General features: G+C 44.0%; 1 protein-coding gene and 1 non-coding gene across 2 annotated transcripts; both read left to right on the forward strand.

The window, feature by feature from the left end:
- The first annotated feature begins 271 nt into the window (after positions 1–271).
- LOC105942255 (zinc finger protein 569-like) lies at positions 272–14,814 on the forward strand. The gene is made up of 7 exons (XM_058664169.1): positions 272–292; positions 1,466–1,522; positions 7,381–7,507; positions 7,744–7,836; positions 11,606–11,670; positions 12,939–13,163; positions 14,440–14,814. The coding sequence occupies exons 1-7, from the start codon at positions 272–274 to the stop codon at positions 14,812–14,814; spliced, it is 963 nt and encodes a 320-aa protein (XP_058520152.1).
- On the forward strand, positions 2,880–2,982 carry LOC118758192 (U6 spliceosomal RNA). Its single transcript, XR_009245526.1, has one exon. It is a non-coding gene; the product is annotated as a U6 spliceosomal RNA (small nuclear RNA).
- Positions 14,815–15,300: the final 486 nt, after the last annotated feature.

A 15,300-nucleotide genomic window follows, 5' to 3' on the forward strand; every position in this document is an offset into this window, starting at 1 on the left:
CGCCTTATATCCAAGTGCTTTTTATATAAAAGTAATCTTTGTGTTTTGTGCCTTTCATTAGGTTTTTTTTACAGTTTATTATTATATCCTTTTATGATACAGTTCCATATTATGTTATCCCCTTCCAATTCCCCCCCACCCACCTAGTTCCTCTATATCATTACTAACATATAGTTCTTCATACACAGTCATATGTCCATCATTGTGGGCATGGACAATGGCAGAGAGTCTTAATTGTTTTTAGCTTATCTCCTATCCCAGTGAGTGCATGATGGGTGGGGAAGAGACAAAGGTAAGAGATGGGGAAGGAGAGTGCAGTGAGGGACAGACCAAGGAAGCAGTGAGTGAGAGCAGAAGAATGGGAAGGTATAGAGGTGGGTATTGGGAGTGCCGGGCCGCAGGCTTGGCAGATGGAGATGTACGTGGACAGTGGGGATAAGTACCACGGCATTGGTGGATAGAGCTGTCAGGTACCGTGTCATAAAGGACAGAGGATTGGCAGAGGTGTTCAAGACCTAGGAGTGGCAGGTATTTAAGGTGGCACATCTGTCTTCGTGGCCACTGTTCCAATCAGTCCTTACAATAAAGTAATGAATAGATAGAAATGTTTCCAAAGGTATAGAATATCTAAAAGCATTGCTTATTGAACAGAGTGAATGATGATTCTTTACAAGCAGCCGGTTTATCCTGTAGGCACAAGGACAACTGACTTTAATGATGTGGTTTAAATGAGATTTTTATAATGGGTAAATGCAAGGATGAACGTGGGTCCCAGTCATGTGAGGTGTTCAAACTGTAGATAACTTACAGTGCCATGAGCAAGACCTGAGATACATAAAAGCAGGCATAGCCAGAGGCACATAGGGCTGGATACAGTAGGAGACAGAAAAGACTTGTTAGTACAAGTTTCTGAAACACAAGAATACAGAGCGTGCCAGAAACACTGCACAGTCGATGGGGCCCTGTGTTCATTTATAGTGAGTTCATTTATTGCCTCAGGTGTTTGAGTATACTGAAAATCAGCTATTGTGGCAATCCATTAACAGCTACCCAGGAATGGGACAAGGCCACCCAGTGTCCTCCAAAGATCCGTCTCATCTACTTTCTTCCATTCCTCAAGCTCCCCACTCTAATTGGTAGTCCTCATGGACATGCATCCCTCTCGTATGTAAATGTCACCAAGAATAAGATTTACTTGTCATCTGTAATACACTGTTCTTGCCCAGGAAAATTGATTGTCTTTGTTTCTCTAGCCGCTGTGTCTGGTTCCGGTCTTGATGTTTCTTCCACAATACAAAATAATAAGGAAACTTGGGAAGCAAAACCAATTCTTAACTCCCTCTATCCACCTTTTCTTCCAGGTGTATCCCAGAAACCCACTGCATGCTTCCAAATCTAGAGAATAGAAACACACGTTCAGTAAGTTATATGTTTATGTCTCAGCTTGTTTTACGTTGTGTTGTAGGAGCTTTATGATGCTTTTCTTAAACTGAAACAAAGAAGTAAATGTGAGAGAAAGAAGGTAAGATTGTCAGAACTAGACATTGGAGCAGTTAAATCTGATTCAAACTTTCCCAGTTTTTTGATTATATAACTAAGACGTATTCATTGTGTGATTCAAACTGGAACTAAGAATGTATTAATTATATTGGGATATCAAGTTTGAAATGGTAAGAGTTTCCAAATATAAAAATAGTTATCAAGTTTTCAGTTTTGCTTTTTTGGAATTGCTGAAATGGTGCCTCGTAGCATTTGGAGGTTTTTATTTATTTTAACAACTGATTTAAGACGTGTCTGCTATTTGCTGATTGATTTTTCCCAATGGTCAGGATTGGACCATGTCAAAGAGAAGAACCAGGAGGTCCAGATGTGTCTCCTAGATGAATCTCTCACCCCAGTGCTTGAGCCATCTTTGCTGTTTCCACTGCACATTAGCTTAAAGCTAGATTGGAAATGGGGAAGGTGTTAGCTTAACTTGATGCGCCACAATGCCATTTCCTTTTGCAGGGTGTTTTTCTTTCTATCTTTTTTTCTTTCTTTCAGATTTATTAGTTTGAAAAACAGAGCTACTAAGAAAGAGAGAGAGATGGACAGAGATCTTTGGTCTGCTGGTTCACTCGTCAAATAACCAGAATGTCCAGAGATGAGCAAGTCTTAAATCATGGGCCAGGAGTTTTGTCCAGGTCTCCAACTTGGTTATAGGAGCCCAAGTATTTAAGCCATCCTCCAATTCCTTTCTTAGCCTGGTATCAGGGAGTTGGGCCAGGATAGAAATCAATGTCCCTGTGGTATGTCAGTTTCTTTATCTGCTAAAGCAAAGGACTGACTCCTGCTGAGTATGCTTTGGTTTTTATTGAAAATGCAGAGTTGCGGAGAAAAGATGAAAGAGACTGAGTGAGCTAGAGATCTCATAGGTAGTTCTTAAAAATTTGCCATTAGGGAAATGTAAGTTGAAATCACAATGAAATATCACCCCTACCCTGTCCAAATGATTATTGTTACTTGGAAGAAAGGGTAACAAATGCAGGTGAATATGTGGAGAATGAGACCTTTTATACAATATTGATGGGGTTATAAATTAATTCAGTCACTGTGTAAAACTTCTGAAATGGTTATGCTGTATGATTGAGCCATCTACCAGTTGTATGCCCTGAAAGTATGAACACATTGTATGAAAGAGATCTCTGTAGCCATCTTGTTCACTGTAGCAGTGTTCATAATACAGAGTATGTGGAATGATGTGAGGTGTCCATCATTAGATGAAGGAATAAAGAAAATGTGCATATCTACAATAGACTATTATTCAGCTATGAAAACAGAATTCAATGGATTACATGAGAATGAGTGTAACTAGAAGGTAAGGGGTTAAGTAAAATATGGTAGTTACAGGTCACATATACTAAAATTGGAACGATATGGAGAAGATTAGCATGGCCGCTGCGCAAGGATGACACGCAAATTTGAGAAGCGTTCCATATTTTAAAAAATAAATAAATAAATGTCACTTACTCTATTATTACATAGAGAAGCTTGAAGAATCAAAAGCAACAAAAACAAAAGGAAGAAACACTTGTGTTTATCAGTATTGGTGCAAATGCAGTCTTCTCAAACACATGGTGAAGCATGATATTAAAATAAATAAGTAAATAAATAAGCAGCTAGACAGCAAAAGAGATAACTGGTTAATTTTAAGGGGCTTCCCAAGCACAGAAGCACGTTGTTTTCTAACAGCATGGCGTTTGCCTTGTATGTATATTTTCTGTACAATTGGCAGCCTATGACTGGCTGAGACTTAGCTACTTGTTACAAGAAGGCAGTTCTGAATGAGGTTGTAATTTGTTTCCCTATGAAGTTTGAAGTTCACTGTAATTAAAATTTTAGCTTAATTTAAGTGTTTTTTTCATAAAAGGTAAAACAAATGGAAAGCATAAAGGATTTTAATATATGTATGCTCCAAAGTAAAAAAAAAATCACATATGTATTTAAATCCAGAATAAGCTGTAGGAACTATTCACTCATTTTCTCAATATTCTATCCAGTATTAAGCATGTGTCTTTCTTATCTAACGTGTTCTTTAGCATGTTATGTTCATATTTATATCTACAGATTACACAGTGAACTCATAGTTATTAGAAGGAATTCCATTATAACTTCAGAATCGCAAATACAGTGTAGGGCAAGATGTTTTTGTTTTTACTTTATGTTGCCATATAGATTGTAAATTAGTCTGTGTCTTTAGAAGATGCAAATTAAATATGCAAAGAATAGTTGTCCTACCTAAGCTGGAGTTTTAGTAATATCCCTCAGAAGACTGAACGTGACACATCCATGGATACAGATTCTGTTCTCAATGTATGCTTTTCAACAGAGAACAGACTCACTTCCTAATCCTATGCCTTAAGTGAGTGATCCATAAAACTTTCCCCTTCTTTATAGTGGAGAAATTGGCAGAGAAGCCCCCAATATACCAATCTGATAAGAAGAAAATCTACAGAAAGAGAGCATGGGGCAACATGCCAGTTGGAAAACACTCAGCTTACTATTACAGGCACTGAGTTTGTATTTTTGCTCACTGTTTTTTTTTTTTTTTTTTTTTTTATAATCTATTTTATTGTGTTGTTGTTGACAATCTTTACATCGTTAATTACAGTTAAAGAAAGAAGAAAAAAAAAAGGTTCAGGGGGATAGGGAAGTGGGTAATACTATTATGTCCATATTGTTTCCATCTTGTATCTCAGGTAAAGGGGGGTATTGAGGGAGAAGCCCCACCTGGATTCCCGCCCACCCCGAGTCCCGGATGTGGGGCATGCTCTGAGATATGTGCTCGAGTGGTGTTAATAGTTCTCCAGTTATGAATCGCTGCCAGTTTCGCTCGATGAGGTCGTCCACTGATTGATATGGTCCATCATAAAGTCGATGTTTGCCCCATTTTTCGCTGCCAACATATAGCTGTGATGAATGATTGATCTGCTCTGTCTTCTGTATGTTCTAGCAAGCACAGGGCCCGGCACAGTCCATCACCCCGATCAGCTGGTGGTTTCAATTGCTGGGTTGGTTCTGTTTTCAGTCCCAAGTTGCACTGGAACCAATGGGTGTTGCAGTCCAGTCTGGTTCTGCCCAGCACGTACTCGGCCCTCACACTAACCAGTGGGAGCTGCAGCCTAGTTGGGGCAACCCACGATAACCCACACCAGGCCCACCCCCTACCCTGGTTTGCCAGTATGTGTAGCAGTAGACCAGTCTGTCCCCCATCCCATTTGGCTCTGGCACTTGTCAATGGGTATTAAAGCTTAGTTCTGTCTAACCAACTCAACCATCCAGCCCTCACGGGTGTTGTTGAGTGCCTCTCTATCTAGCCATCCCAGCGCCCATCCTAGTTTTCATGCCCTCCCACGGGACTAGTGACCCAAGAAGGGGGAACCCACTTATTCCCTCCCAGGTCTCTCTGTCCCGGTTTATGCACTCTTTAGGTGGTTCTGTGATTTGGCTTGACAGAATTAGTTCCCAGTGCCAGCTTCTGCGGCTAAGCCCAAACATCCCTCACCCACTCTAATTTATGCTTGCACCAGCAGGAATAATCAGCCCAGCCTGGCTTTTCCCTGATCTAATCCACATGCAGCGCACAGGTGTTGTAGCCTTGCATAGTCTAGTCTGTCTCTATCCCAGCCCACGCTCTCAGGTGGGAGTAGCTGTCCAGCGAGGGGACCAGCCCCTAAATCCCCCCGCCAGTTTTGCCCCTCCCTTCCTTCCTGGATCTCACGTGTGCTGGTTGGGTGCTGCAATCAAATCCAGTACAGGCAACCACGCCCTGGCATCCCATAATGTGTACTGGTTTTGTCGCGACCAAACCCGGCTAATCCCACAGTCTGATCTGGTGATCAGATTTGCCAGTGGGTGATATGGACCGATTGAGTCTGGTCTGCTCCTGACCCATGCTGAATGTGTGCCAGTGGGAAACTTTCCATGGCCTATTCTGGACTGTTTCCTATCATGCTTCTTGCGCTTACCTGCAGGGACTGTGTCCTGCCAGAGGAGTTGCCCAGGCTCCTCCATCAGAACCCCTCCCAATGGCAGGTTTTGCGCATGCCAGGGGGTCCTTGAGCCAACCCAACTCAGTTCACCTCCTGTCCTAGCAGGAACAGTGGCTTTTCTTGGCTGGCTTTCACCCCATTCTGGTTCTTGTTGTTGGATGTTTCAGCCCAGCCATGGCTCGTCCATACCCACATACAGCTCATATATGGCTCAGTAGGGGGTTGAGACTCAGCCTAGTCAGTCCCACATCTACCCTCTGGTTCTCCATGACACCAGATGATGTTGGGGTCTGAACTGGCCCGGTGCATCCAATCCCAGCCCACACTAGTGCCTCGGGTGACTGCAACTGTTTCCTAGATAGAACGCAGCTCCAATTCTAGCACATACGCCCCTTGGTGGGAACCTCAACCTAGTTAGGGTGTCCCGTTACCTCCCCGATTGGGCTTGTTCCTAGCTGTAAATCATGCACCTGCCCGTGGTTGCTCTGAGGACCAGTAGGTGCAAGTGCCTAGCTTGGTATGAACTGTGTTCCATGCTGGTTTCTGGTTTTGCTTGTAAACAAAGGTTTGCTCAGTCCTGCCCAGTACATTACGTTCCATTACCAATTTACACATTTTGGAGCTACTATGCCCTGCTTGTCCGACCCCCAGATCTGGACGGCGTGTTCACCAGCGAGAGCTATGACTCGCCAGGGGAGCTTCCCAAGTACCTCCACTTGATCCACTCCCAAACCCAGTTCACATACATGCCATTGGTTTTTAGGCCAGTGCCCGGTGTACTCTGGCCTCCCATTTGGCCTTGTATGAGCTAGTGAATGTTGCAGCCCGGCCCACCCCACACCCTATTCAGGATGCACATTTGGGTGCTGCTGCCTTGCCCAGTCCAGTCTATGGCGGATCCCTTTACCTGTGATTGATGGCAGGCTCCTTGGTCACACCTAGCTTAGTCCATAACCACCTAAAATTTAGGTTTACCAGTGGGGCCAAACTTTCTACAGGGTGTGGAACACACATCCTGCACAGAGTCCACCCCAGGATAAGGTTCTAGAGTGCTAGTTAAAATTATGGCCCTGCCTAATGTGACCAGTCTCCTGAACCAACATCATGTCAGGCAAAAAAATATCCTGCTAGACAATCCGGGGCTTATCTTTTGCATTATAGGTGTTCAAAGCTCAGCATTATTGAGTGATTAGACGTTCTCCAAAAGAAGAGTTACTGGTGTTGGGAATCTTTAGGATTGACTCAGAACCCAGAAACAGTGGGGTCACCCTAGAGCTATCTAAGCAGCAATTCGGACATCCATTACCCCAGAGCTTCCCGGCCGGGCGGCCCTGGATGAGGCCGAGGACTCGTTCACTGCCTTGCGGCAGTGTCTTTGGCGTGAGCCCCCAGCATTGGGTCCGAACCGGCAGGGGCACCCCCCCACAGCCGCCACACTGTGAGGAGCGGCAGTTGCCCCCGAATCCCAAGGCCCGAACCCTTTGCTCAGTGTTAAAATGCTTATTTATTTTAATTTAATTGAAAAGCAGAGGGGCAATAACAGGGACAAACTAAGAGTGCTGTCTTCTACTTGCATGTTTATTCTAACGATGCCTTCAGCATTTAATCAAAATCAGAGTCATTAGAGGAAAGAATCTGCTACAGAATAATAAGGGATAGTCTGTTGTAGTTTGGGAATTGCAAAAGTAATGCAGAATGAGTATTTTCATTTTGCCTTTACTCTATAATGCCATATAGATTATTAATCAAGCTGCATCCCTAGAAGTTGCAAATCAAACCTACATAGAAGAATGTACTGTCAGTCTCTCTATTTGATGATCCAGAACTGAGCAGACATGTGCTATTGCAGGTGTTGCTGTCATTTGAAGATGTGGCTGTGGACTTGTCCCTGGAGGAATGGCAGAACATGGACAGTGCCCAGAGGACCCTGTACAGGGATGTGATGCTTGAGACCTATAGCAATCTGCTGTCCGTGGGTGAGTGAAATCTGTCATGCCCAAGCAGAATACTTTCTTTATACTTGACAAATTAGAGTTTATACAGTTTAGTACCTAGTAGGACTAATGTTTGAGGCTTTAACGAATCTTAATATCTACTCTTCAGATGATGATTCATATTAGCCATTTTGTGACACAGATTCTAGATCCAATCTTTTCTTCTTTAAGCTCCAAGATAGTGATTTCACAAAGTGTCTATTATTCCCAATTAACAGGGTACTACATAAAAAAACCTGATGTGATCTTCAACTTGGAGCAAGAATCACTACCATGGACTGTGGAAAAATCTGTAAACCAGCAGCTTCCAGGTAGGGCAGTACATACTGGGAAGGCAAGTTGATACGTGTATCAGTAAATATTCACTGGAATTCATGCTGATCTTTTTTTTTTTCTTAATTTAATTGTATTTTTGTTGACAATCTTTACATCGTTAATTACGGTTAAAAAAAAAGGTTCAGGGGGTATAGGGAAGTGGATAATACTATTATGTCCATATTGTTTCCATCATGTATCTGAGGTAAAGGGGGATATTGAGGGAGAAGCCCCACCCGGTTTCCTGCCCACCCCAAGTCCCGGATGTGGGGCATGCTCTGAGATATTTGCTCAAGTGGTTTTAATAGTTCTCCAGTTATGAATCACTGCCATTTTCGCTCGATGAGGTCGTCCACTGATTGATATGGTCCATCATAAAGTCTCCGTTTACCCCATATTTCGCTGCCAACATATAGCTGAGATGAATGATTGACCTGCTCTGTCTTCTGTCTTTTCTTGGTTAGAATTCTGAGTCCAGCAGTTCGATTAGGGAGATCTCCAAAGATACTTTGAGGTATTCCCAGACCAGATTCTTGTATGTTCTAGCAAGCAAAGGGCCCGGCACAATCCATCACCATGATCAGCTGGTGGTTTCTATTGCTGGGTTGGTTCTGTTTTCAGTCCTGACTTCCACTGGAACCAATGGGTGTTGCAGTCCAGCCTGGTCCTGCCCAGCACATACTCGGCCTTTACATCAACCACTGAGAGCTGCAGCCTAGTCGGGGCGACCCACAACCCCCACCAGGCCCACCCCCTACCCTGGTTTGCCAGTATGTGTAGCAGACTAGTCCAGTCTTTCCCACATCCCATTTGGCTCTTGTACTTGTCAGTGGGTACTAAAGCTTAGTTCCATCTACCCAACTCAAGTATCCAGACCTCACGGATGTTGTTGAGTGCCTCTCTGTCTAGCCACCCCAGCCCCTGTCCTAGTTTTCATGCCCTCCCGCGGGAGTAGTGACCCAAGAGGGGGGAACCCACTATTTCCCTGCCAGGTCTCTCTCAGTCCTGGTCTATGCACTCTTCAGGTGGTTCTGTGATTTGACTTGACAGAATTAGTCCCCAGTGCCAGGTTCTGCCAGTTGATGCTGCGGCTAAGCCCAAACATCCCTCACCCACTCGAATTTATGCTTGCACCAGCAGGAATAATCCACCCAGCCTGGCTTTTCCCTGGTCTAATCCACATGCAGCGCACAGGTGTTGCAGCCCTGCTTAGTCTGGTCTGTCCCCATCCCAGCCCAAGCTCTCCAGTGGGAGTAGCTGTCCAGCGAGGGGACCAACCCCTTAGTCCCCCTGTCAGCTCTGCCCCTCCCTTCCTGGATCTTGCACGTGCTGGTTGGGTGCTGCAATCAAATCCAGTACAGTCAACCTAACCCTGGCATTCCATAATGTGCACTGGTTTCGTTGCGACCAATCCCGGCCCGACCCACACTCTGTTCTGGTGATCAGATTTGCCAGTGGATGACATGAACCGATTCAGCCTGGTCTGCCCCCAACCCATGCCAAATGTATGCCAGTGGGAAACTTTCCATGGCCTATTCTGGGCTGTTTCCTATCATGCTTCTTGCGCTTACCTGCAGGGACTGTGTCCTGCCAGAGGAGTTGCCCAGGCTCCTCCATCAGAACCCCTCCCAATGCCAGATTTTGTGCATACCAGGGGGTCCTTGAGCCAACCCTACTCTGTTCACCTCCTGTCCTAGCAGGAACAGTGGCTTTTCTTGGCTGGCTTTCACCGCATTCTGGTTCTTGTTGTTGGATGTTTCAGCCCAGCCATGGCTCGTCCATACCCACATACAGCTCACATATGGCTCAGTAGGGGGTTGAGACCCAGCCTAGTCAGTCCCACATCTACCCTGGTTCTCCATAACACCAGATGATGTTGGGGTCTGAACTGGCCCGGTGCATCCAATCCCAGCCCACACTAGTGCCAAGGGAGATTGCAACTGTTTCCTAGATAAAACGCAACCCCCATTCCAGCACATGCGCCCCTTGGTGGGAACCTCAACCCAGTTAGGGTGTCCCCTTACCTCCCCAATTGGGCCTGCTCCTAGCCGTAAATCACGCACCTGCCTGTGGTTGCTCTGAGGACCAGTAGGTACAAGAGCCTGGCTCGGTATGACCTGTGCTCCATGCTGATTTCTAGTTTTGCTTGTAGGCTAAGGTTTGCTCAGTCCTGCCCAGTACATTACGTTCCATTACCAGTTTACACGTTTTTGAGCTGCTATGCCCTGCTTGTCCGACCCCTAGATCTTGACCACATGTTCACCAGCAAGAGCTATGACTCACCAGGGTAGTTTCCCAAGTTCCTCCTCTTGATCCACCCCCAGACCCCGTTTACATGCATGCCATTGGGTTTTCGGCCAGTGCTCGGCGTACTCTGGCCTCCCATTTGACCTTGTATGAGATGGTGAATGTTGCAGCCCGGCCCACCCCACACCCTATTCAGGATGCACATTTGGGTGCTGCTGCCTTGCCCAGTCCAGTCTGTTGCAGGTCCCTTTACGTGATTAATGGCAGGCTCCTTGGTCACACCTAGCTTAGTCCATAACCACCCAAACTTTTAGGTTTACCAGTGGGGCTAAACTTTCTACAGGGTGTGGCCCACACATCCTGCACAGAATCCACCCAAGGATTAGGTTCTAGAGTGCTAGTTAATATTATGGCCCTGCCTAATGTGACCAGTCTCCTGAACCATCATCATCTCAGGCAAAACAATATCCTGCTAGACAAGCCTGAGCCTTATCTTTCGCATGATAGGTGTTCACAGATAGGTGTTAAGTGATTAGTAGTTCTTCAAAGGAAGAGTTACTGGCATTTGGAATCTTTAGGATTGACTCAGATCCCAGAAACAGTGGGGTCAGCCTGGAGCTACATAAGCAGCGATTCAGACAACCAATACCCCAGAGCTCTCTGACCGGGCGGCCAGCAGGCCTAGCCTGGTGCCAAATGGCGCACTGGCCACCCGGGGACAGCTCAGTACGTGCACATGGTGGCTGGGATCGGAATCTGAACAAGACGCTCCCTCCTGCTGCCCCCAGCAGCTTCCCGGCTGCTTAAGTTTAAACCCACAGGCCCAAGGTTGCGCCCCACCCCAATCCCGTCCACCGCCCAATGAGGGCAGTGGGTTGCCCCTGGACCCACCCAGGCCCAGAGACTGCTCCCCCTCAGTGTACTCACCCCGAAAGGAAGCAGCCCCTGAATCCAGGTGGGCCCAGGCCCAGCTCACCATGAGCACATGGTGGCTGGGATCGGGATCCGAGCAAGACGCTCCCTCCTGCAGCCCCCGTGCTGATCCTTTTTTAAATGTTTCTTCCAAAATCAGCTTATGTCATGCATGAGACAAAGGCACTCTGAAATCTCCATGTGTGCAGTTCTATTCTAACAATGCCTTCAAATGTTAAAATTTATCAACCTGAAACCAAAAATGTAGAACTAAATATTGATCTTTTACGTGGTCCCAGCAAGACAAAACAAACTGGAACTGTTATGGGATGTTATGGGATGTTAGTTTGTATTTCTGTACGATATTGTCTATCCTACCCCCATCAACTTAAAATACAAAATTCCAAGTAATTGAAAATGGAAAAAGAAACCCTATTTATTGTATTAATGTATTAACTTAAAAAGTGTAATGATCATAAATGCGTGCATTTTATGAATATCAAAATCTGCTATATCTAGAATGGTAAGAAATGCAATTGTTTTACTTCAGCATTTGAAAAGACATACTTAGATGTGATTCACGGATGCTCTTTTTCCTCATTTCAGATCCTTACACAAAGAATGAGTTGCTTGGAACCAATCAGGAAAATCAAGAAACCACTTTCAGGCAAGTTGTAATCACAAAAGTTGTATAACTTCAAAAAGAGTTGCATTGCCAAAGATGATTAATTTAAGCTCTGACCATGATTGAAATATGCTATGAAAAGGAAATTGTATAAAAACGAAACTAGAAATATAATTTCTTTTTTTATTTTTATTATGTGCAGAGTTCCCAGGTGAATGTAGAAAGCAGAGGGAGTGGAAAAGAACCACCTGGGAGAGAGAGGAGATGGGGTACCTGTTGAGTGGAAAGAAGGAAATACACCAACATTTTTCAGAAGGGTCTTGGGTTTTCTAAGTGTTCCATGACTCCTCCTTGTCTGAGCAGGAACCTGTGTAGTTTCAAATGTACCACTCCTGTTCTATGGCTGTTCAGGTCTCAGATTTTGGAAGCCACATCGGTGATAGAATCGAGACAGGAGACAAAATGAAGCAACTGGTCTTTTCTCAGTTCATCTCAAGAGTGTAGAGGGGGTCATCAAAGTTCCACATGAATCATTTCAAATGATCAAACCCAAGCAGAATACTTGTGGGGTGCCATGAGTCAGCCCTCCTTCACTAAGGATAAACCAACATGAAACATGAGAAAGGAGCCTGGCACTTGGGCGCCATACCACGTGGTCAGCATTCAGAATCCACCTTGAGAGTTTCCAGTCATGCAAAAAAGTAGCCTCTGACAGGGACTGGCAGTCCTCTACCAGGTTTCTTCCAAACACGCACCCAGAGCCTTACTCCCAAAGGGAAATTGAGACGATAGGAAAAGAATAGGTAGTTGGGGATTAGAGACTCTTAATTACTACACAGCTATGATTCCTATTTTCATCCCCCTAAAAAAAAGCATCCCCTTTGCAGTTTCAGCCAGAGTTAGGTGGTGGACAGTGGATGGGGTGGAGGGATCCATGTGTATGCAGAGCCATGGGGTATCAAGAGTCATTTTCAAGGTTCAGTCCCACTTGAGGGAAAGCATACCAACACGGTAAATTCTCTACTGAGCCCAGCCACATGACTGGCATAAGAAGCCTTTTTCATGCCCTGTGTTGGGCACCAGAGAAAATGTTACCAGGACATCTCAGTGGCTCCTTGCTCAGTTTAGTATAGGAACAGTAACTGGGACTCAGTTGCTTACGGAAGGTTTGCTTCTGAAGTGATCAGGTGAACTTAGAAAGAAGAGGGGAGGTGGAAAGTGTGTCCCAGGAAAGATCTCAAAGATGTGGTACCTTTTGAAAAGAGAGAAAAGGACAGCATTTCTTATTTCAAAATGTGTTTTTTTCCTAGGAAGCCTGATGAAATGTCTCTTGGGAAAAGGCATGTCTCTAATGTACCTGAGAACAAATTCCAATGTGGGGAAAATCTCAGTCAGCATGACAAGGCATACACTTGTAAGCCGTCTTTTGAACACAATGGGAAACAAAAGCCTTTCAGCAGGAAGATGTTCGTTACGTGTGAGAAAATTTGTATCAAAGACCCATGTAATGACCCTATCATTGTAGGAGAAACCAATCAGGTTGACAAGAAAATGTTCCATAGCATTCCTTATTTTGGCAAGCATCAGCAAACACACTCAGGAAAGAAACTCCATGAACTTTTCAAATTCACTAGAAATAAGGCGCTTCCCACCAAGGAGAAACGATATGAATGTAATGAACTTGTAAAATCCTCTTGCGCTCAATCTGGTCTCCTAACACATCAGAGAATTCATACAGGGGGGAAACCTTATAAGTGCAGTGAGTGTGGAAAAGCCTTTTGCAAGCCATCACTTCTCATTAGACATCAGCGAATCCACACAGGAGAAAAACCTTATGGATGTAATGAGTGTGGAAAAGCGTTTTACACACAGTCAACTCTTGGTAGACATCAGAGAATCCACACAGGGCAAAAAGCTTATAAATGTAGTGAGTGTGGGAAAGCTTTTATTGTAAAGCAATGCCTAATTGCACATCAGAGAATCCACACGGGGGAAAAAACCTTATGAATGTAGTGAGTGTGGAAAAGCTTTTCGTGTACGGTCAAACCTAATCGTACATCACACAATTCACACAGGAAAAAAACCTTATAAATGTAGTGAGTGTGGGAAAGCCTTTTGCTGGCCATCACTTCTCATTAGACATCAGAGAATCCACACAGGGGAAAGTCTTTATGAATGTAGTGAGTGTGGAAAAGGTTTTTATTACAAGTCACAACTAATCAGACATCACAGAATTCACACAGGAGAAAAACCTTATAAATGTAGTGAATGTGGGAAAGCCTTTTGCTTGCGATCAGTTCTCATTAGCCATCAGAGAATCCACACAGTAGAAAACCCTTATAAGTGTAGTGATTGTGGAAAAGCTTTTTGTCACAAGCCATCCCTAATTCTGCATCAGAGAATCCACACACGGGAAAATCCTTATCAATGTAGTGAGTGTGGAAAAGGTTTTTGTTTCAAGTCACACCTAATCGTACATCAGAGAAGCCACACAGGGGAAAAACCTTATGAATGTAGTGAGTGTGGAAAAGCTTTTCATCAAAAGTCATACCTAATAATAACACATCAGAGAATTCACAGAGGGGACAAACCTTATAAGTGTAGTGATTGTGGAAAGCTGTTTTGTTATAAGCGATCCCTATTTCAGCATCGGAGTATTCACACAGGGGAAAGACCTCATAAATGTTGTGAGTGTGGAAAAGGTTTTTGTTTGAAGTCACAGCTAATCGTACATCAGCGAAGCCACACAGGGGAAAAACCTTATGATTGTAATGAATGTGGGAAAGCTTTTTGTCGCAAGACATACCTACTTCAGCATCAGAAAATCCACACAGGGGTAAAAGCTTATGAATGTAATGAGTGTGGAAAAGGCTTTTACCACCATTCAGGGCTCATTAGTCATCAGAGAATTCATACAGGGGAAAAACCTTATAAATGTAATGAATGTGGAAAAGCTTTTGGTTGGAAGTCACACCTAATTGATCATCAGAGAATCCACACAGGGGAAAAACCTTATAAATGTAATGAGTGTGGAAAAGCTTTTTGTCAGAAGTCACACCTAATTGCACATCAGAGAATCCACACAGGGGAAAAAGCTTACAAATGTTGTGCGTGTGGGAAAGCTTTTACTCGGAAGGGATCCCTAATTACACATCAGAGAATCCACACGAGAAAAACCTTAGGAATGTAGTGAGTGTGGAAAAGTCTTTTGCCATAAAAAAGACCTAATGAATCATCATAAGAATCCACACAAGAGAAAAACTTTTTCAATATGACAAGTATGGGAAATCGTTTGGCTAGCAGTTATTACATAAGCTAAGTGACATGCCTGATTAAGTGTTGAAAAACTCATACACCAAAACATTGATTTCACTAGAAAGCAAAAACTGACATGTGGTTACAGTTCAGTAACATATCCACAGGACAGAACAAAAATATTACATTGACTGAAATCAGTTTTCTGAAGTCAAAGCTCTGCAGATTCCATGAAGATAGGAAAAACAAAGGTATGTAAACAGAAAAGCTAGCTACTATAAAGCTGCTGTCACAGTCTAAAACAAGCATTAGTAAGATTACAGATAGGACACAATGTAAAATTGCAGTGGGATAAGAAAAAACACTTTGAAAGTCTCAACAATTGCCAAATAATAAACATGAGGAGTGTCATTTCAGAACA

This window comes from Ochotona princeps, chromosome 5, assembly GCF_030435755.1.
Source record: "Ochotona princeps isolate mOchPri1 chromosome 5, mOchPri1.hap1, whole genome shotgun sequence".
NCBI lineage: Eukaryota > Metazoa > Chordata > Mammalia > Lagomorpha > Ochotonidae > Ochotona > Ochotona princeps.

What these genes read in the sequence shown, in the direction of transcription:
- LOC105942255 (XM_058664169.1), top strand. Translation starts at nt 272, where the DNA reads ATGGGTGGGGAAGAGACAAAG. An exon ending in TGGGTGGGGAAGAGACAAAG is followed by an intron (nt 293 to 1,465) that starts GTAAGAGATGGG and finishes GTTGTGTTGTAG; the next exon opens with GAGCTTTATGATGCTTTTCT. An exon ending in AAGAAACCACTTTCAGGCAA is followed by an intron (nt 11,671 to 12,938) that starts GTTGTAATCACA and finishes TTTCCTAGGAAG; the next exon opens with CCTGATGAAATGTCTCTTGG.